At 48.3% G+C, this 12,573-nt stretch overlaps 1 protein-coding gene and 1 long non-coding RNA gene across 4 annotated transcripts in view; both read right to left on the bottom strand.

Annotated features, from left to right (window-relative positions):
- Window positions 1-10,012, bottom strand: part of LOC119275980 (CBL-interacting protein kinase 8) — a 40,635-nt gene extending 30,623 nt beyond the window's left edge. The window contains exons 1-6 of one of the 3 annotated variants that reach the window (XM_037556917.1): window positions 9,738-10,012; window positions 7,891-7,953; window positions 7,711-7,782; window positions 1,976-2,083; window positions 1,818-1,892; window positions 1,678-1,731 (exon numbers count right to left, since the gene is read on the bottom strand). In XM_037556917.1, coding sequence (XP_037412814.1) covers window positions 1,678-1,731; window positions 1,818-1,892; window positions 1,976-2,083; window positions 7,711-7,782; window positions 7,891-7,953; window positions 9,738-9,917 — 552 coding nt within the window. In that variant the 5' untranslated portion in view covers window positions 9,918-10,012. The remainder of the gene's footprint in view (window positions 1-1,677; window positions 1,732-1,817; window positions 1,893-1,975; window positions 2,084-7,710; window positions 7,783-7,890; window positions 7,954-9,737) is intronic. The other 2 variants (XM_037556916.1, XM_037556915.1) reach the window with 2 other exon arrangements.
- A 922-nt stretch (window positions 10,013-10,934) lies between these two features.
- LOC119281264 lies at window positions 10,935-11,741 on the bottom strand. Its single transcript, XR_005138335.1, has 3 exons — window positions 11,501-11,741; window positions 11,228-11,402; window positions 10,935-11,126 (listed from the first exon to the last, which is right to left on the bottom strand). It is a non-coding gene; the product is annotated as an uncharacterized LOC119281264 (long non-coding RNA).
- Between the last annotated feature and the right edge of the window lie 832 nt (window positions 11,742-12,573).

The following is a 12,573-nucleotide window of genomic DNA, read 5'->3' as shown; positions in this document are numbered from 1 at the left end:
GTTGGAGGCGGGCCCGGAGGGTGGAGCACGGTGGCTCGACGCTCTTCGTCTTTGGCTGGCCACGGTGGCAGGGGCGCTCCGAGGGGTTGGCAAGGGTGCCTCCAGGTCTTGCTATTGCCAGGGTGACGATGGTGGCCTGGCCCCGGTTCAAGGAATGGAGAGGTGGCTGCGGCGTGCCCGGCAGCCGCCGGTGGCTTCCCCCTGTCGTGTTCCGACCGGCTGGGTCCCATTCTCGCCCAAAGGGCCCGCTTTTCTGGCAGCAGCGTCGATGGTCCGTGTGGAAGGTGGGGTGGTCTTGGATGCCAGGGCAGCGGCTCTAGTGGTGGAAGCCTGGTGCTCGTGGGCGGAGGCCGTGGCTCAGGTGTCGCCCGGTGGCCATGGTCGTGTGGGCGGCGTGGTGGCCGGGGATGACGATCGGTGGTGGTGCTGCGGCTTCCGTACCTATGCCGGGGGTAGTGAGCGTGGGCCGGGGTGAAAACCCATTGTCTTCGGGCAGGCCGGCGGCAGCGAGTTCGTCCCCTTCTTGAAGGCGTCATCGCAGTCCTCATTGCCCGTCGTGTTGCTCCAGGGGAAACCCTGACCCTCAGTTCGAGCGGTGGCGGCACTCTGGTGCCGTAACCTTCCTGAAGGCACCGCCTTGGAGCTCACGGTTCATCGTCTGCAGCTTCGTCTCTTCGCGGTGGCATGTTCATGGTGGAGGACCCTGGTAGCTCTTGTAGTGGCTGGGTGTGGTGTTGTTGCGCCTAGCGCCTATGTATCCAGCCCTGGGGTGTTGTGCGTGAGTTGAGGTGGCGTGTGTTTGTATCAGATTGTGGTTGGTTGTTGCTTTATATATAAAGCGGGGCGAAAGCCTTTTTGGGTAAAGCAGAGAAACGCCCCTGTCTTCAATGGTGAGGCCCAACATCATTTCGCTGCTCGACACCATCCAAGCGGAGGCAGATTCATGAACAAGAGAAGGGGCAGGCGGCCTCCAGGAGACCAGGACTAACTACTGGTGGAGCTTAGTGCGTGCGCGCGCGCAAGCGTGCATGGGTGTGTGTGTGTGTGTGCTCCCCCTCCTTATATACCACAGATGAAGTTGTTATACCTCTGTCATTTTGGGTGTAATTCATTGATAATTGAGTACTAGATACCCCAGAGTGAGTTCCATGAAAAGTTACATTTGAGACCACATATTTTATATTTTTTACACGTAAACTGCATTTTTATACATAAAAACGGTATACTGCATAAACTAAGGGCTTCGACGATATTTTTTCGTAAAACTTGTATTGAGGTGTATTCAGAATGATAAAGAGGTATATGTTTGTTTAAGAGGTATATTTGAATGTGGGAGTACATACCCCCAGGAGTATATATACTTCTACCTGTCAATGCATTGAGACTCAAAGCTTGAAAGAAAGACAGCAAATCCATGATAAAGGCCAGGGACTTCACCAAGTACCTAGTAGGATTTGATATCCAAACCAACAAAATTTACTAACGTGTTAAAATGTACTCCCTCCGTACCAAAATATAAGACGTTTTTGCAGTTCAAATTGAGCTGCAAAAATGCCTTATATTTCGGTAGAGGTAGTAGTAGTAAAGGTAAATCTTAAATCCACTACTTTCTTGCAGTGGACAGGTTTAGTGATGTCTAACTAGAAGAACTCAAACCATGTTAGTCAGATGAAGTACCTCTGGGGCAACATAGTTTGGGGTTCCACAGGTAGTGCGTAGAAGGGCAGCTCCCTGCATGTGACCAACTAAGCAAGTCAAGAATCGAACTAAAATGAGTAATGCATTATGCATCTACAGAACTTCAGAAAGGTATACACCTGTGCAGGCCATGCACTGAGTCCAAAGTCTGAAATTTTAAGATTTCCTTGGGAATCAAGGAGAAGATTTTCAGGCTGCATACAACATGCAGAATAAGTCCAACAGGCCCACAAATTCTGAACTACAGAACACCTCATTTTTCACTTTCAATGACCACCTTTAGATCTCGATGGTAGACTCCTTTGCTGTGGCAAAAATCAACACCATCAATAAGCTGCTGAAAGTATTTACGTGCATCCGCTTCACTGAGTCTCCCATGACGAATCTGAAAATTGTTGTTTTATAGAGCTGTCAGGTTCCCATTCACATCAACAATCTTAGCAAATAGATGAAGTTGTTAGAGTTATAATATAAGTCATGTACCCCTTTGTATTTATCCCGTTGTATAAGGGGTTTCCTGTATATGTTCCACATCTGTACATGTATATATATCGGCCTATGGCCTCATGGGAATACAAGTTGCTTATTCCTAACATGGTATTAGAGCTAGGTCAATTTTTTTACACGCCGCAACTCGTGTGATTGATCCTCCTGTGGCGCCATGGCTGCTTCTCTCTCCGTCGCCGGTTCCCCACGTCCGCTCCCGCTGCTGGTCCCCACGGCCGCTCCACTCTTTCCTCGAACGAAGCTGCAGACACGAAACCGGTCTCCTCTCTGCTCGACGCGACGCTGCCGGGATCGAAGCTACCCGCCCGCCCGCTTCTTGCCCGACTGCTGCTCGAGCTCTTATCGAAGCCGCCCGCCCGTTCCTGCTCGACCTCGGATCGAAGCCGCCTGCCCGTTCCTGCGCGAGCTCGGATCGAAGCTGCTCCAACTCGTCCTCCGCTTGGATCTGGTGTCGCCCGCGGCTCCTTTATCTCTTCATTGGATCGGCCTGCTCTGCCCCACCCTGTCTTCAGCTCGAGGCCAGATCGAGATTCTGTTTCCGAGGCTCGTCCACTTCTGATTCCTACGGACTGATCGAGCCTCCCGCCGCTGCTGCAGATCGAGACTCCTGAACGTCTGCCTTCTGTTCCTAAAAAAATGTCTGCTGCATCGGGCTATGTTGATGTCCCTCGCTGTCCGGTGATCTTTGATGGTACTAACTACACCGAGTTCACTGGCTTCATGCGCATTCACATGCGTGGCATCCGTCTCTGGGGTGTTCTTTCTGGCGAGGTCTGCTGTCCGCCACGTCCGGTTCCTTCGGTGGCCCCTACTCCGCCGACTCCACCGGTTCTTCCTACGGATGCTAATCAGGCCGCCAAGGATGCGGCTAAGCTTGCTGATGAGGCTGCTGATCGTGCTTATGATGAGAGAGTTTTGGCTTATGAGGAGGCTCTTCAGACGTATCATGGTGCTCTATCTGTTTACACCCAGTGGCTTGATGATGATGCTCGTGCTACAGCTGTTCTCACTGCTAGTGTTCTGCCTCAGTTTGCTTCTTAGTTTCTGGGTCTTCCTATTGTCTTTAAGATGTGGACCCGTCTTCGTCAGCGCTATGAGCCCTCTGGTGATGCCTTATACCTTTCTGTGGTCCGTCAGGAGCATGCTCTTCAGCAGGGTGACTCTACTGTTGATGACTTCTATGCACAGAGTTCTGCTATCTGGCGCCAGCTTGATTCTCTCCGCAGTGCTGGTTGTCGTACTTGCCCCTGTTGCCAGGCTGTCCAGGCCAATTTGGAGTTTCATCGCGTCTACGAGTTCCTGTCTCGGCTCCGTAAGGAGTTTGAGCCCCGGCGTGCTCAGTTGTTTGCTCGTGGCCGTATTTCTCTCATGGAGGCGCTTTCTGAGATTCGTGCTGAGGAGACTCGCTTACGTGTTGCTGGTTTGCTGGAGGTTCCCTCTGTGCTCGCTACTCGGGCTCCTTCCACGTCACCTGCTGCACCGACCCCTTCTCGCTCGAGTGCTCCGCCGCTCTTGCCCACTCCTTCTGGAGGCTCAGGTCGCCCCCGTCCACATTGCGACTACTGCAACAATGATGGTCATATTGAGTCCCAGTGCTACACGAAGAGGAAACACCTGCGCAAGGCGCGATCATCATCTTCAGGGACTTCGTCACCTACCTCGACAGCTTCAGCCATTGCTTTGACTGAACAGGATATTCTGAGACTTAAGCATCTGCTCGCGGCTTCAGGTTCTTCCTCGACGGGTACTGTTGGTTCTGTGACTGATGCTTCCCGCACTGAGCAACCACCCTCTACACAGTCAGGTACATCCCCATGGGTTCTGGATTCTGGAGCTTCTTTTCATATGTCTTCTCATTCTTCCACTTTGTCCTCTCTTCGATCGTTGGATTCTCCTGTTCATGTCCTCACTGCTGATGGTACTCCACTTTCTGTCGTTAGTAGAGGCAATCTTACCAGTCCTTCTTATTTTGTTCCTGATGTTGCTCATGTTCCTCGACTTACCATGAATCTGTTTTCTGCTGGTCAACTTACTGATTCTGGTTGTCATGTCATCCTTGACGTTGACTCTTGTTCTGTCCAGGACCGTCGCACGCACAATTTGGTTGGGGCTGGCCCTCGCCGCCGTGATTCTCAGGGTCTTTGGGAGTTGGATTGGCTTCATGTTCCTTCCGCTGCCACCACTATCACCAGTTCCTCCGCTTCAGTCGCCTCCGTTACTGGTTCCTTCAAGCAGTGGCATCATCGACTTGGTCATCTGTGTGGTTCTCGGTTGTCGTCTTTAGTTCGTCGAGGTCTTCTGGGGTCTGTCTCAGGAGATGTCTCTTTAGAGTGTCAGGGTTGTCGTCTTGGCAAGCAGATTCAGTTACCATATTCACATAGTGAGTTAGTGTCTAAGCGTCCTTTCGATTTAGTCCATTCTGATGTATGGGGTCCGGCTCCTTTCGCTTCGAAAGGTGGTCATAAATACTATATTATTTTCATAGATGATTTCTCTCGTTACACATGGCTTTATTTCATGACTTCTCGTAGTGAGGTGTTGTCTATTTATAAGCGTTTTGCTGCCATGGTTCATACTCTGTTCTCTTCACCCATTCGTGTTTTTTGTGCTGACTCCGCTGGCGATTATATCTCTAAGATGTTGCGTGGTGTTCTTGCTGAGCAAGGAACTCTCTCTTAATTCTCTTGTCCTGGTGCTCATGCTTAGAATGGTGTGGCTGAGCGAAAGCATCGTCATCTTCTTGAGACGGCTCGTGCATTGATGATTGTTGCCTCTCTCCCGCCTCATTTTTGGGCTGAGGGCGTCTCCACCTCCACCTATCTTATGACCATTAAGAAAGGCACTCTTAACATCAAGCTGAGATATAGACCAGTGGCGTGCAGAGGCAACGGCAAGAAGTGCACGAACAGTGGTCATATGGGCCACAGGAGCAAAAGTCTCGTCATAATCACGACCATGCTCCTGCTGAAAACCACGAGCCACAAGACGAGCTTTGTGACGCTCAAGAGAACCATCGGAGCGAGTCTTAACCTTGTAGACCCACTTACAAGTGATGGGACGGACTCCGGGAGGAAGGGAGACAAGATCCCAGGTACCAGTGCGTTCAAGAGCAGCAATCTCCTCTGCCATCGCAAACTGCCATTCAGGATGAACAACAGCCTGACGATAAGAAGTCGGCTCAAGAACAGCGGCACCAGCGGTGGGAAATCCAAAGCGATCAACAAGCGGACGAGGACGAGAGCGCAAGCCATAAGTAGGCTGAGAGGAAGATGAGGACACATCCACAGAGGCATCCACAGGTCGTGAACGACGAGTGTAACACCGAGGAAAAGATGGAACAATAGAAGGAGGAATCGCCAAGGTAGAATCGAGGGGTGGCGACGAATTAGTCACCGGAAATGAAGGTGTAGAATCCGGTGACATGCTAGGCGAGGAGACCGGGGAAGATGGTGGCTGCAAATCGACGAGAGGTGGAGAAGCAGAGGGAGTGGAACGAATAGGCACAGGCTCGACGGGGGTGATAGGTGAGTCAGGAAAAATGAGGAAAGAGAGATCCTCCACTGAAAAGGTCGAGGAAGATGGGCGTGGGTAGAAGGGACGAGACTCATCAAAAGTCATGTCTCGAGAGATACGCATCCGACGACCGATAGGATCCCAACAACGATAGCCCTTATGCTCATCACTGTAGCCTAAGAAGACACACTCAACAGACTGAGCGGTCAGTTTGGTGCGTCCGCGAGGGGCAAGAAGAACATAGCAAACACAACCAAACAAGCGAAGCGTCGAATAATCGGGAGAACGATCAAAAAGATGCTCGAAAGGAACATGAGGAGGTGTACATGCAGCCACCACCTGGGTATTCTGTTCCTGATGGCATGGTATGTCGTCTTCAGCGCTCTCTCTATGGCCTTAAGCAAGCCCCCCGCGCCTAGTTTGAGCGTTTTGCCTTTGTGGTCACTGCCGCTAGTTTTTCAGCAAGTGCTCATGATCCAGCATTGTTTATTCACCTTTCTCCTCGTGGTCGGACTCTTCTTCTTCTCTATGTTGATGACATGATCATCACTAGGGATGACCCCGAGTATATTGCCTTTGTAAAGGCCCGTCTTAGTGAGCAGTTTCTTATGTCTGATCTTGGACCTCTTCGCTACTTTTTTGGGATTGAAATCTCTTCTACCTCTGATGGCTTTTTTATATCCCAGGAAAAGTATATCCAGGATCTTCTTGCTCGTGCTGCTCTTACTGACGAACGCATTGTTGAGACTCCTATGGAGCTCAATGTTCACTTCTGTGCTACTGATGGTGATCCTCTCCCTGACCCGACGCGTTATCGTCATCTTGTTGGCAGTCTTGTCTATCTAGCTGTCACTCGTCCGTACATCTCTTATCCGGTTCATATTCTGAGTCAGTTCGTCTCTGCTCCCACATCGGTTCACTATAGTCATCTCCTTCGTGTTCTCCGGTATCTTCGGGGCACAATCTCTCACCATCTATTCTTTCCTCGCTCCAGTTCTTTACAGCTTCAGGCCTATTCGGATGCTACGTGGGCTAGTGATCCTTCATATCGCCGTTCACTTTCTGCTTACTGTGTTTTTCTTGGTGGTTCTATCATTGCCTGGAAGACGAAGAAACAGATTGCAGTTTCCCGTTCGAGTGCCGAGGCTGAGTTGGAGCAATGGCTCTTTTGACGGCAGAGGTGACTTGGTTACGATGGTTACTTCAGGATTTTGGTGTTTCTGTCACTACACCGACTCTGCTCTTATCTGACGGTACAGGTGCTATTAGCATTGCGCGCGATCCTGTGAAGCATGAGCTCACCAAGCATATTGGTGTTGATGCTTTCTATGTGCGCGTTGGTGTGCATGATCAGGTTATTGCTCTTCAGTATGTGCCTTCCGAGTTACAGTTGGCGGATTTCCTGACAGACTAGAGCACAACATGGCTTTTATCTCTCCAAACTCAGTGTTGTTCATCCACCATGAGTTTGAGGGGGGGTGTTAGAGTTATAATATAAGTCATGTACCCCTTTGTATTTATCCCGCTGTATAAGGGGTTTCCTGCATATGTTCCACATCTGTACATGTATATATATCGGCCTATGGCCTCATGGGAATACAAGTTGCTTATTCCTAACAGAAGTGAAGACACTAAGTGACCCGATTCAAATTTAAGTAACAGAAGTAACCATCATCACGAGCAGCATATAACCACATGCATTCTAGCAAATACCCAAAACGTGGACAACCTAGGGGGGAAATGTGTCGTCTTGCTAGTGTTTAATAAGATTCAAGGTATTTCACCCCTTTCTACACATACTTCTTACTTAAGCAAAATGCTCAGAAACAATAGAATGAAGTTTCAAAAATCATGTTTGTACATCCCAGAAGGACCGAGCCAGAGAAATCCAAGAAACAAACCTAAGAGTTAGTTCAATTTTCATAGGTCGATTTGAAGTCAAGACTGACAAAATGACAATGAGAATTATCACTGAGAAGAGTGGGGTCTTACAATTTTGTCAAATAGTTCACCACCAGTGATGAACTCCAAGATTATAAATATCTTCTTTCGGCTCGCCAAAACCTGCACATAACAGAATAGCACGCAATGATCCCGCTGGTACTCAAAGACATACAACGGAAAAAAAGATCAACAATTCAAACAGCTATCAGAAAGAAGCAGATATCGTACCTCATGTAATCTGACCACATTGGGATGCCTCACGAGCTTCATTATGGATATCTCTCTCTTGATCTGCATACAATAATCATGTGAGATTAAATCTCACCCTCATAAAATAAATGGTGCTCATTCAATTAACTTATGCAGCTAATACTGTTTTCCTCCTCATAATCACAAACTTAGGACCATTACAATAAAAAGGTGGGGAGAAATGTTTTCATGCACTCGTGGACACCAAAATATAAAAATAGATGAGCAAACCAAAATGCGTCGAAGTTTACCAGGAAAAGAGTTAAATGAAATGCCTCAAACCCTTGACAAATCGGGAAGGAACTCCTCAGCCAGAGAATATAAGGACCGGCTATGGTCAGATTGAACATCTCCTCCGTCCACCGCTTTCTAGCACCAAGGCAAACACCAACCAATTTCGTAGAAACTACTGATTGCGGATTAAAAGTCAAAATAGATGTGCCCACGAGTCACTCCAAGAGCATTTGGAAGGAACAACAGAGGCAGAGAGCACCAAATTGTTGGCCAACAAACCCAATCCAGACAAAACAGAACTCCCATGCCCAATTCTTCGTGAATTCTCATTCCCTCCAACCAAACTGGTGACTTTATATCTCATAACCCCTAAATTCCCATTCCCTAGCGTGTTTGGTAACTTTCGGGTCGGGACTGGGAATGGGAATTTAGGGGGGGGGGGGGGGAGTTGTGATGAGATTAGACATGGGAAGTTTTATTTTATTCCTAGTCCCTTGTTTGGTATTGGATGAGTATTACACGTGGGAATTTAAGAGAGGTGTTTATTCCCTCGTTTTGTTAGGGGGAATTCATGGGGACACTTAGCCAAGAGATGGCAATATAAGTTATGATGAAGGGACGGAATGTTCTGTGTAAATCAATTCTCACCCCCTTCCCTGTTAATAAAATCGAGGGAGTTGAACTCTAAACTTCAACGCCCAATCCCTCCTAAACTCCTATTCCCTCCAATCAAACGGGTGCCTTTATCTTACAGCGTGTTTGGCAATATTTGGGAAGGGGAATGAGAGTTTAGAGTAGGGAGTTGTACCGAGACTAGACATGGGATGAGTCATTTTATTCCCAATCCTCTGTTTGGCACATGATAGGAATTATGTACGAGAATTTGAGGAGAAACTGTATTCTCTTTTTTGGTTGAATTGACGAGGGACCAGGCAAGGGAAGTTAAAGTAAGTTATGATGAATGGTTAAGATTGACTTACTAAAACAATTCCCTTCCAACTTACCGAAATAGGCTTTCGCCCCGCTTTATATATATAAACAGTTTTGCTAAAGCAACCGCCACAAGACAAACAAGGTTCATAGAGGATACAAAATCATGCCTCCCCTGTTAATAAAACGGTGGGAGTTGGAGTCTCAAGTCTCGTGACTATTCCCTTATGAATTCCCAATCCTCCCAACCAAACAAAAGATTTGAAGTCTCCTGCCCCTTCAATTGTCATTCCCTAGCTCTAGTTACCCCAACAGCCTGTTTGGTAAACACTCGGGCAGGGGAATGGGAGTTTGCACAAGGGTGTTTATGAAGGGATTAGGTACGGGAAGTAGATTTTTACTCCCATTCCCTTGTTTGGTGTACGATGGGAATTGGCATGGGATAAAACTCTACTCACGAATTAACAGGGTACCTCGGGATGAAATCGGTGGGAATTGGCTTCTCCAACTCACTTTTAATCTCCTCACCCCTCAACTCACATTCCCCATCTCTAATTCTCCCGAACCAAACACGCTACAAGAACCCCTAAATTCCGATTCCCACTTTCTAATTACCTCCAACCAAGAGATGGAATCTAACAGAAAACTGAAACCCTCCTCACCTGATCCACCATCTTGTGCTTGAGGATGGAGGAGCGATCGAGCACCTTCATGGCGACGCTCTCCCCTGTCTCCGTGTTCTGCGCGAACTTGACCTTGGCGAACGTCCCCTCCCCGATGGTCCGCCCCACCTCGTACTTGCCCACACGCCGCAGCGCCCCTCCCCCTCCTCCCCCAACCATCTCTCCCTCTCCCTCTCCCTCTCAGGTTGGTCTCGGTATTGGCCGGTGGGTGACTTGCGAGGAGTTCAAAAAGGTAGTTGTAGCTTTGGAGTCGTACTGCGGCTGCGGGGGCTCTCAAAGTGCTCAGCTCGACAGCGCCATTCAATGAATTACTAGCTAAGTGTCCGTGCGTTGCCACGGATTAACAAATATATATATATACAAAGAGAAAATTCATGTGACATGAGAGTCAAAGGTCATTTCTATGGGATGATATCTCATGGTCATGATCTAGTAGATACATACATCTCGTCATTGTCTTTCTTCCACACTCCATGTCTGAGCTACCACGCGACATTCGACTTCCTTCTCCCACCAGCATGCTTTTATCTCCTATTTCTCCTACCTTTACCTTACACGACAGTACCAAGTTTCTTGTCCAACTATCATAATCTTCTCCGGTAGGGCACCCCCTTAGATTATTACTGACTTGTACATGTTGCAAATAAGATCAACGAAAATGGATACTAAATTTCTGATGAGAAATGAGAATTCAGGGCAATATCTTCCCAAGACAATAATAATTCCAAGACAATCTTTTTATACCTTCTGTCAACATTGGGACACACATTCCACACAATAAGCATGCAATGATGTTGATACTTGATTAATTGTCATTATATGTCTACAGTAAAGATAACTTTACTCAAAACCGCTTATCTTAGCCAAATCAACAAATCTCTCTCATTAATGCAATTTTCTTTAGAAAACAAATAATAGATTCTTGCCTATCTTAGCCAAATCAACGGATCTCTTTCATTAATGCAATTTGCTTTAGCAAACAAATAATAGATTATTTCCTACCTTAGCCAAATCAACGGATCTCTCCCATTAATGCAATTTGCTTTAGCAAACAAATAATAGATTCTTTCCTACCTTAGCCAAATCAATGGATCTCTCCCCGGTTCGCTGGGCGCGTTTCGGTGGGTGGGCGTGGGGGTGGGGGTAATTTGATGGAAATAAACCGGTTGAAAATAAACCGGTTGAAAATAAACCGGTTGAAAATAAACGGATCCTGTCTCACTCTTCACTTTCTTTACAATAAACTTCAGAATAGCAATCTTGGCGAGTGATCTCGACGGGGTTCAATCGGCGTGGCGCACCGCTGATTCTTCCAGGAGTGGGTGCTGAGAGGAAGGATCCCAAACCTCCATTGTCAATCGGCCAGAGCTGCATCGTCCTTTGGATCAGAGCGTGGACGGGATCAATGCGGTAGGGTTTGAGGAATTTGTAGGACATGAGGGTTTATGGTTGGCAGCACGAGAACTCACCCATATCTTGGCAGACGGCAGGCCCGAGGTGCGGTCGTGTTCATGCTTCGGGAGCTGCCACATGCTGTCCTCGCCGCCATCAGCGACACCACCGCCATCGCCTGTTGCCACCACTTCAGCGCCACGAGCGTGGGACCGAGGGACGAAGGGAAGGGAAGGAAGTGAATTGACGTACCTATGTTTGGTATATATCACACGAGGAATCAAAACTGGATGCACGTGAAAGCATAGAGATGGGAGAGGAGGACAGAGGAAGGGAAGGGCAAGAGGAACCTGAGGATGTGCGATGAAGGAGCGATGCCAAAACATCACAAAGGGGGACCCGTAGCTCGTCACGTAGCGCGGCCGCCTCATTGCCGGCTGCCACCCCGCGCTACCGCCTCCGTGCGCAGGTTCCGTTCGTGGAGCGTGAGGAGCGCATGACCTGCCTTCACCGCGGCCTGGTCCTCCCCACTATCGTGAAGCTCGCCCGCATCGCCGCCCCAATTGCTCAGGATGACGGATGAAGATCCTGCAACAGCGACGTGAGTGAGGGATGCAACCGACGATGGAGGGATGATTTTCGTGGCTAAACCCTCCCTATCAAAATAACTACTTAAAAAAGGCAAAGATCGATGCATTAGGAAAATTAGGATTTGGAATTGATTGTCATAAAACAAAATTTTATTAATTGATAACGTGCTATCGGTACATGCCCGTTTATAACGTGTCTAGTTAGGAAACTTTGGAAAAGTTAGGAAAGTTTTTATTGTGAGGGTAAAAAAATCAATGTGAGGAGATATGGTGGTGGGATATGAGACGAAAATAAACCGGACGAAAATAAACCAGACGAAATATAACCAGACGAAAATAAACCGTGGACGCAATCCTACCAACTGCTCCATTAGGAGTAGAGATTTAATGAGATTTGGCACCGCAGCAAGCGACCGTGTGTGCCGCCCGGTTTAAATGGGACGGGTAGGTACGTCTATGCAGGGGTGCAATTGCGGGTGAAAAAGAAAGGGCAGCACTACGCGCCGGTGTGCCGGCCCAAAATTGGGCCGGTCCGCGCGCAGCCGTACGATTCAGCATACAGGAGCCGTTCGATGCCCCTGTTGAGTATCGTAATTATTAGGAAAGCTAGGATAGCGTAGGATATTATTTTACCTTGCCTTGTACTTTAAGATGATCATGTACTCCTATATATATGCCCATAAGGCTCAAGCAATACATCAAACTATTCCACCAAATCCCTGTCTCTCTTCTAACATGATATCTATCGCAAGTCGATCCTAAACCCTACCGCCGCCGCTTCCGCACCTGCGCGCCGCCTCCAGGGTGGTCGGCCTCCATGACCACCGCCGGGG

The sequence above is a fragment of the Triticum dicoccoides genome, chromosome 3B, assembly GCF_002162155.2.
Source record: "Triticum dicoccoides isolate Atlit2015 ecotype Zavitan chromosome 3B, WEW_v2.0, whole genome shotgun sequence".
In the NCBI taxonomy this organism is placed as follows: domain Eukaryota; kingdom Viridiplantae; phylum Streptophyta; class Magnoliopsida; order Poales; family Poaceae; genus Triticum; species Triticum dicoccoides.
This window is presented reverse-complemented; position numbering and strand designations above follow the sequence as displayed.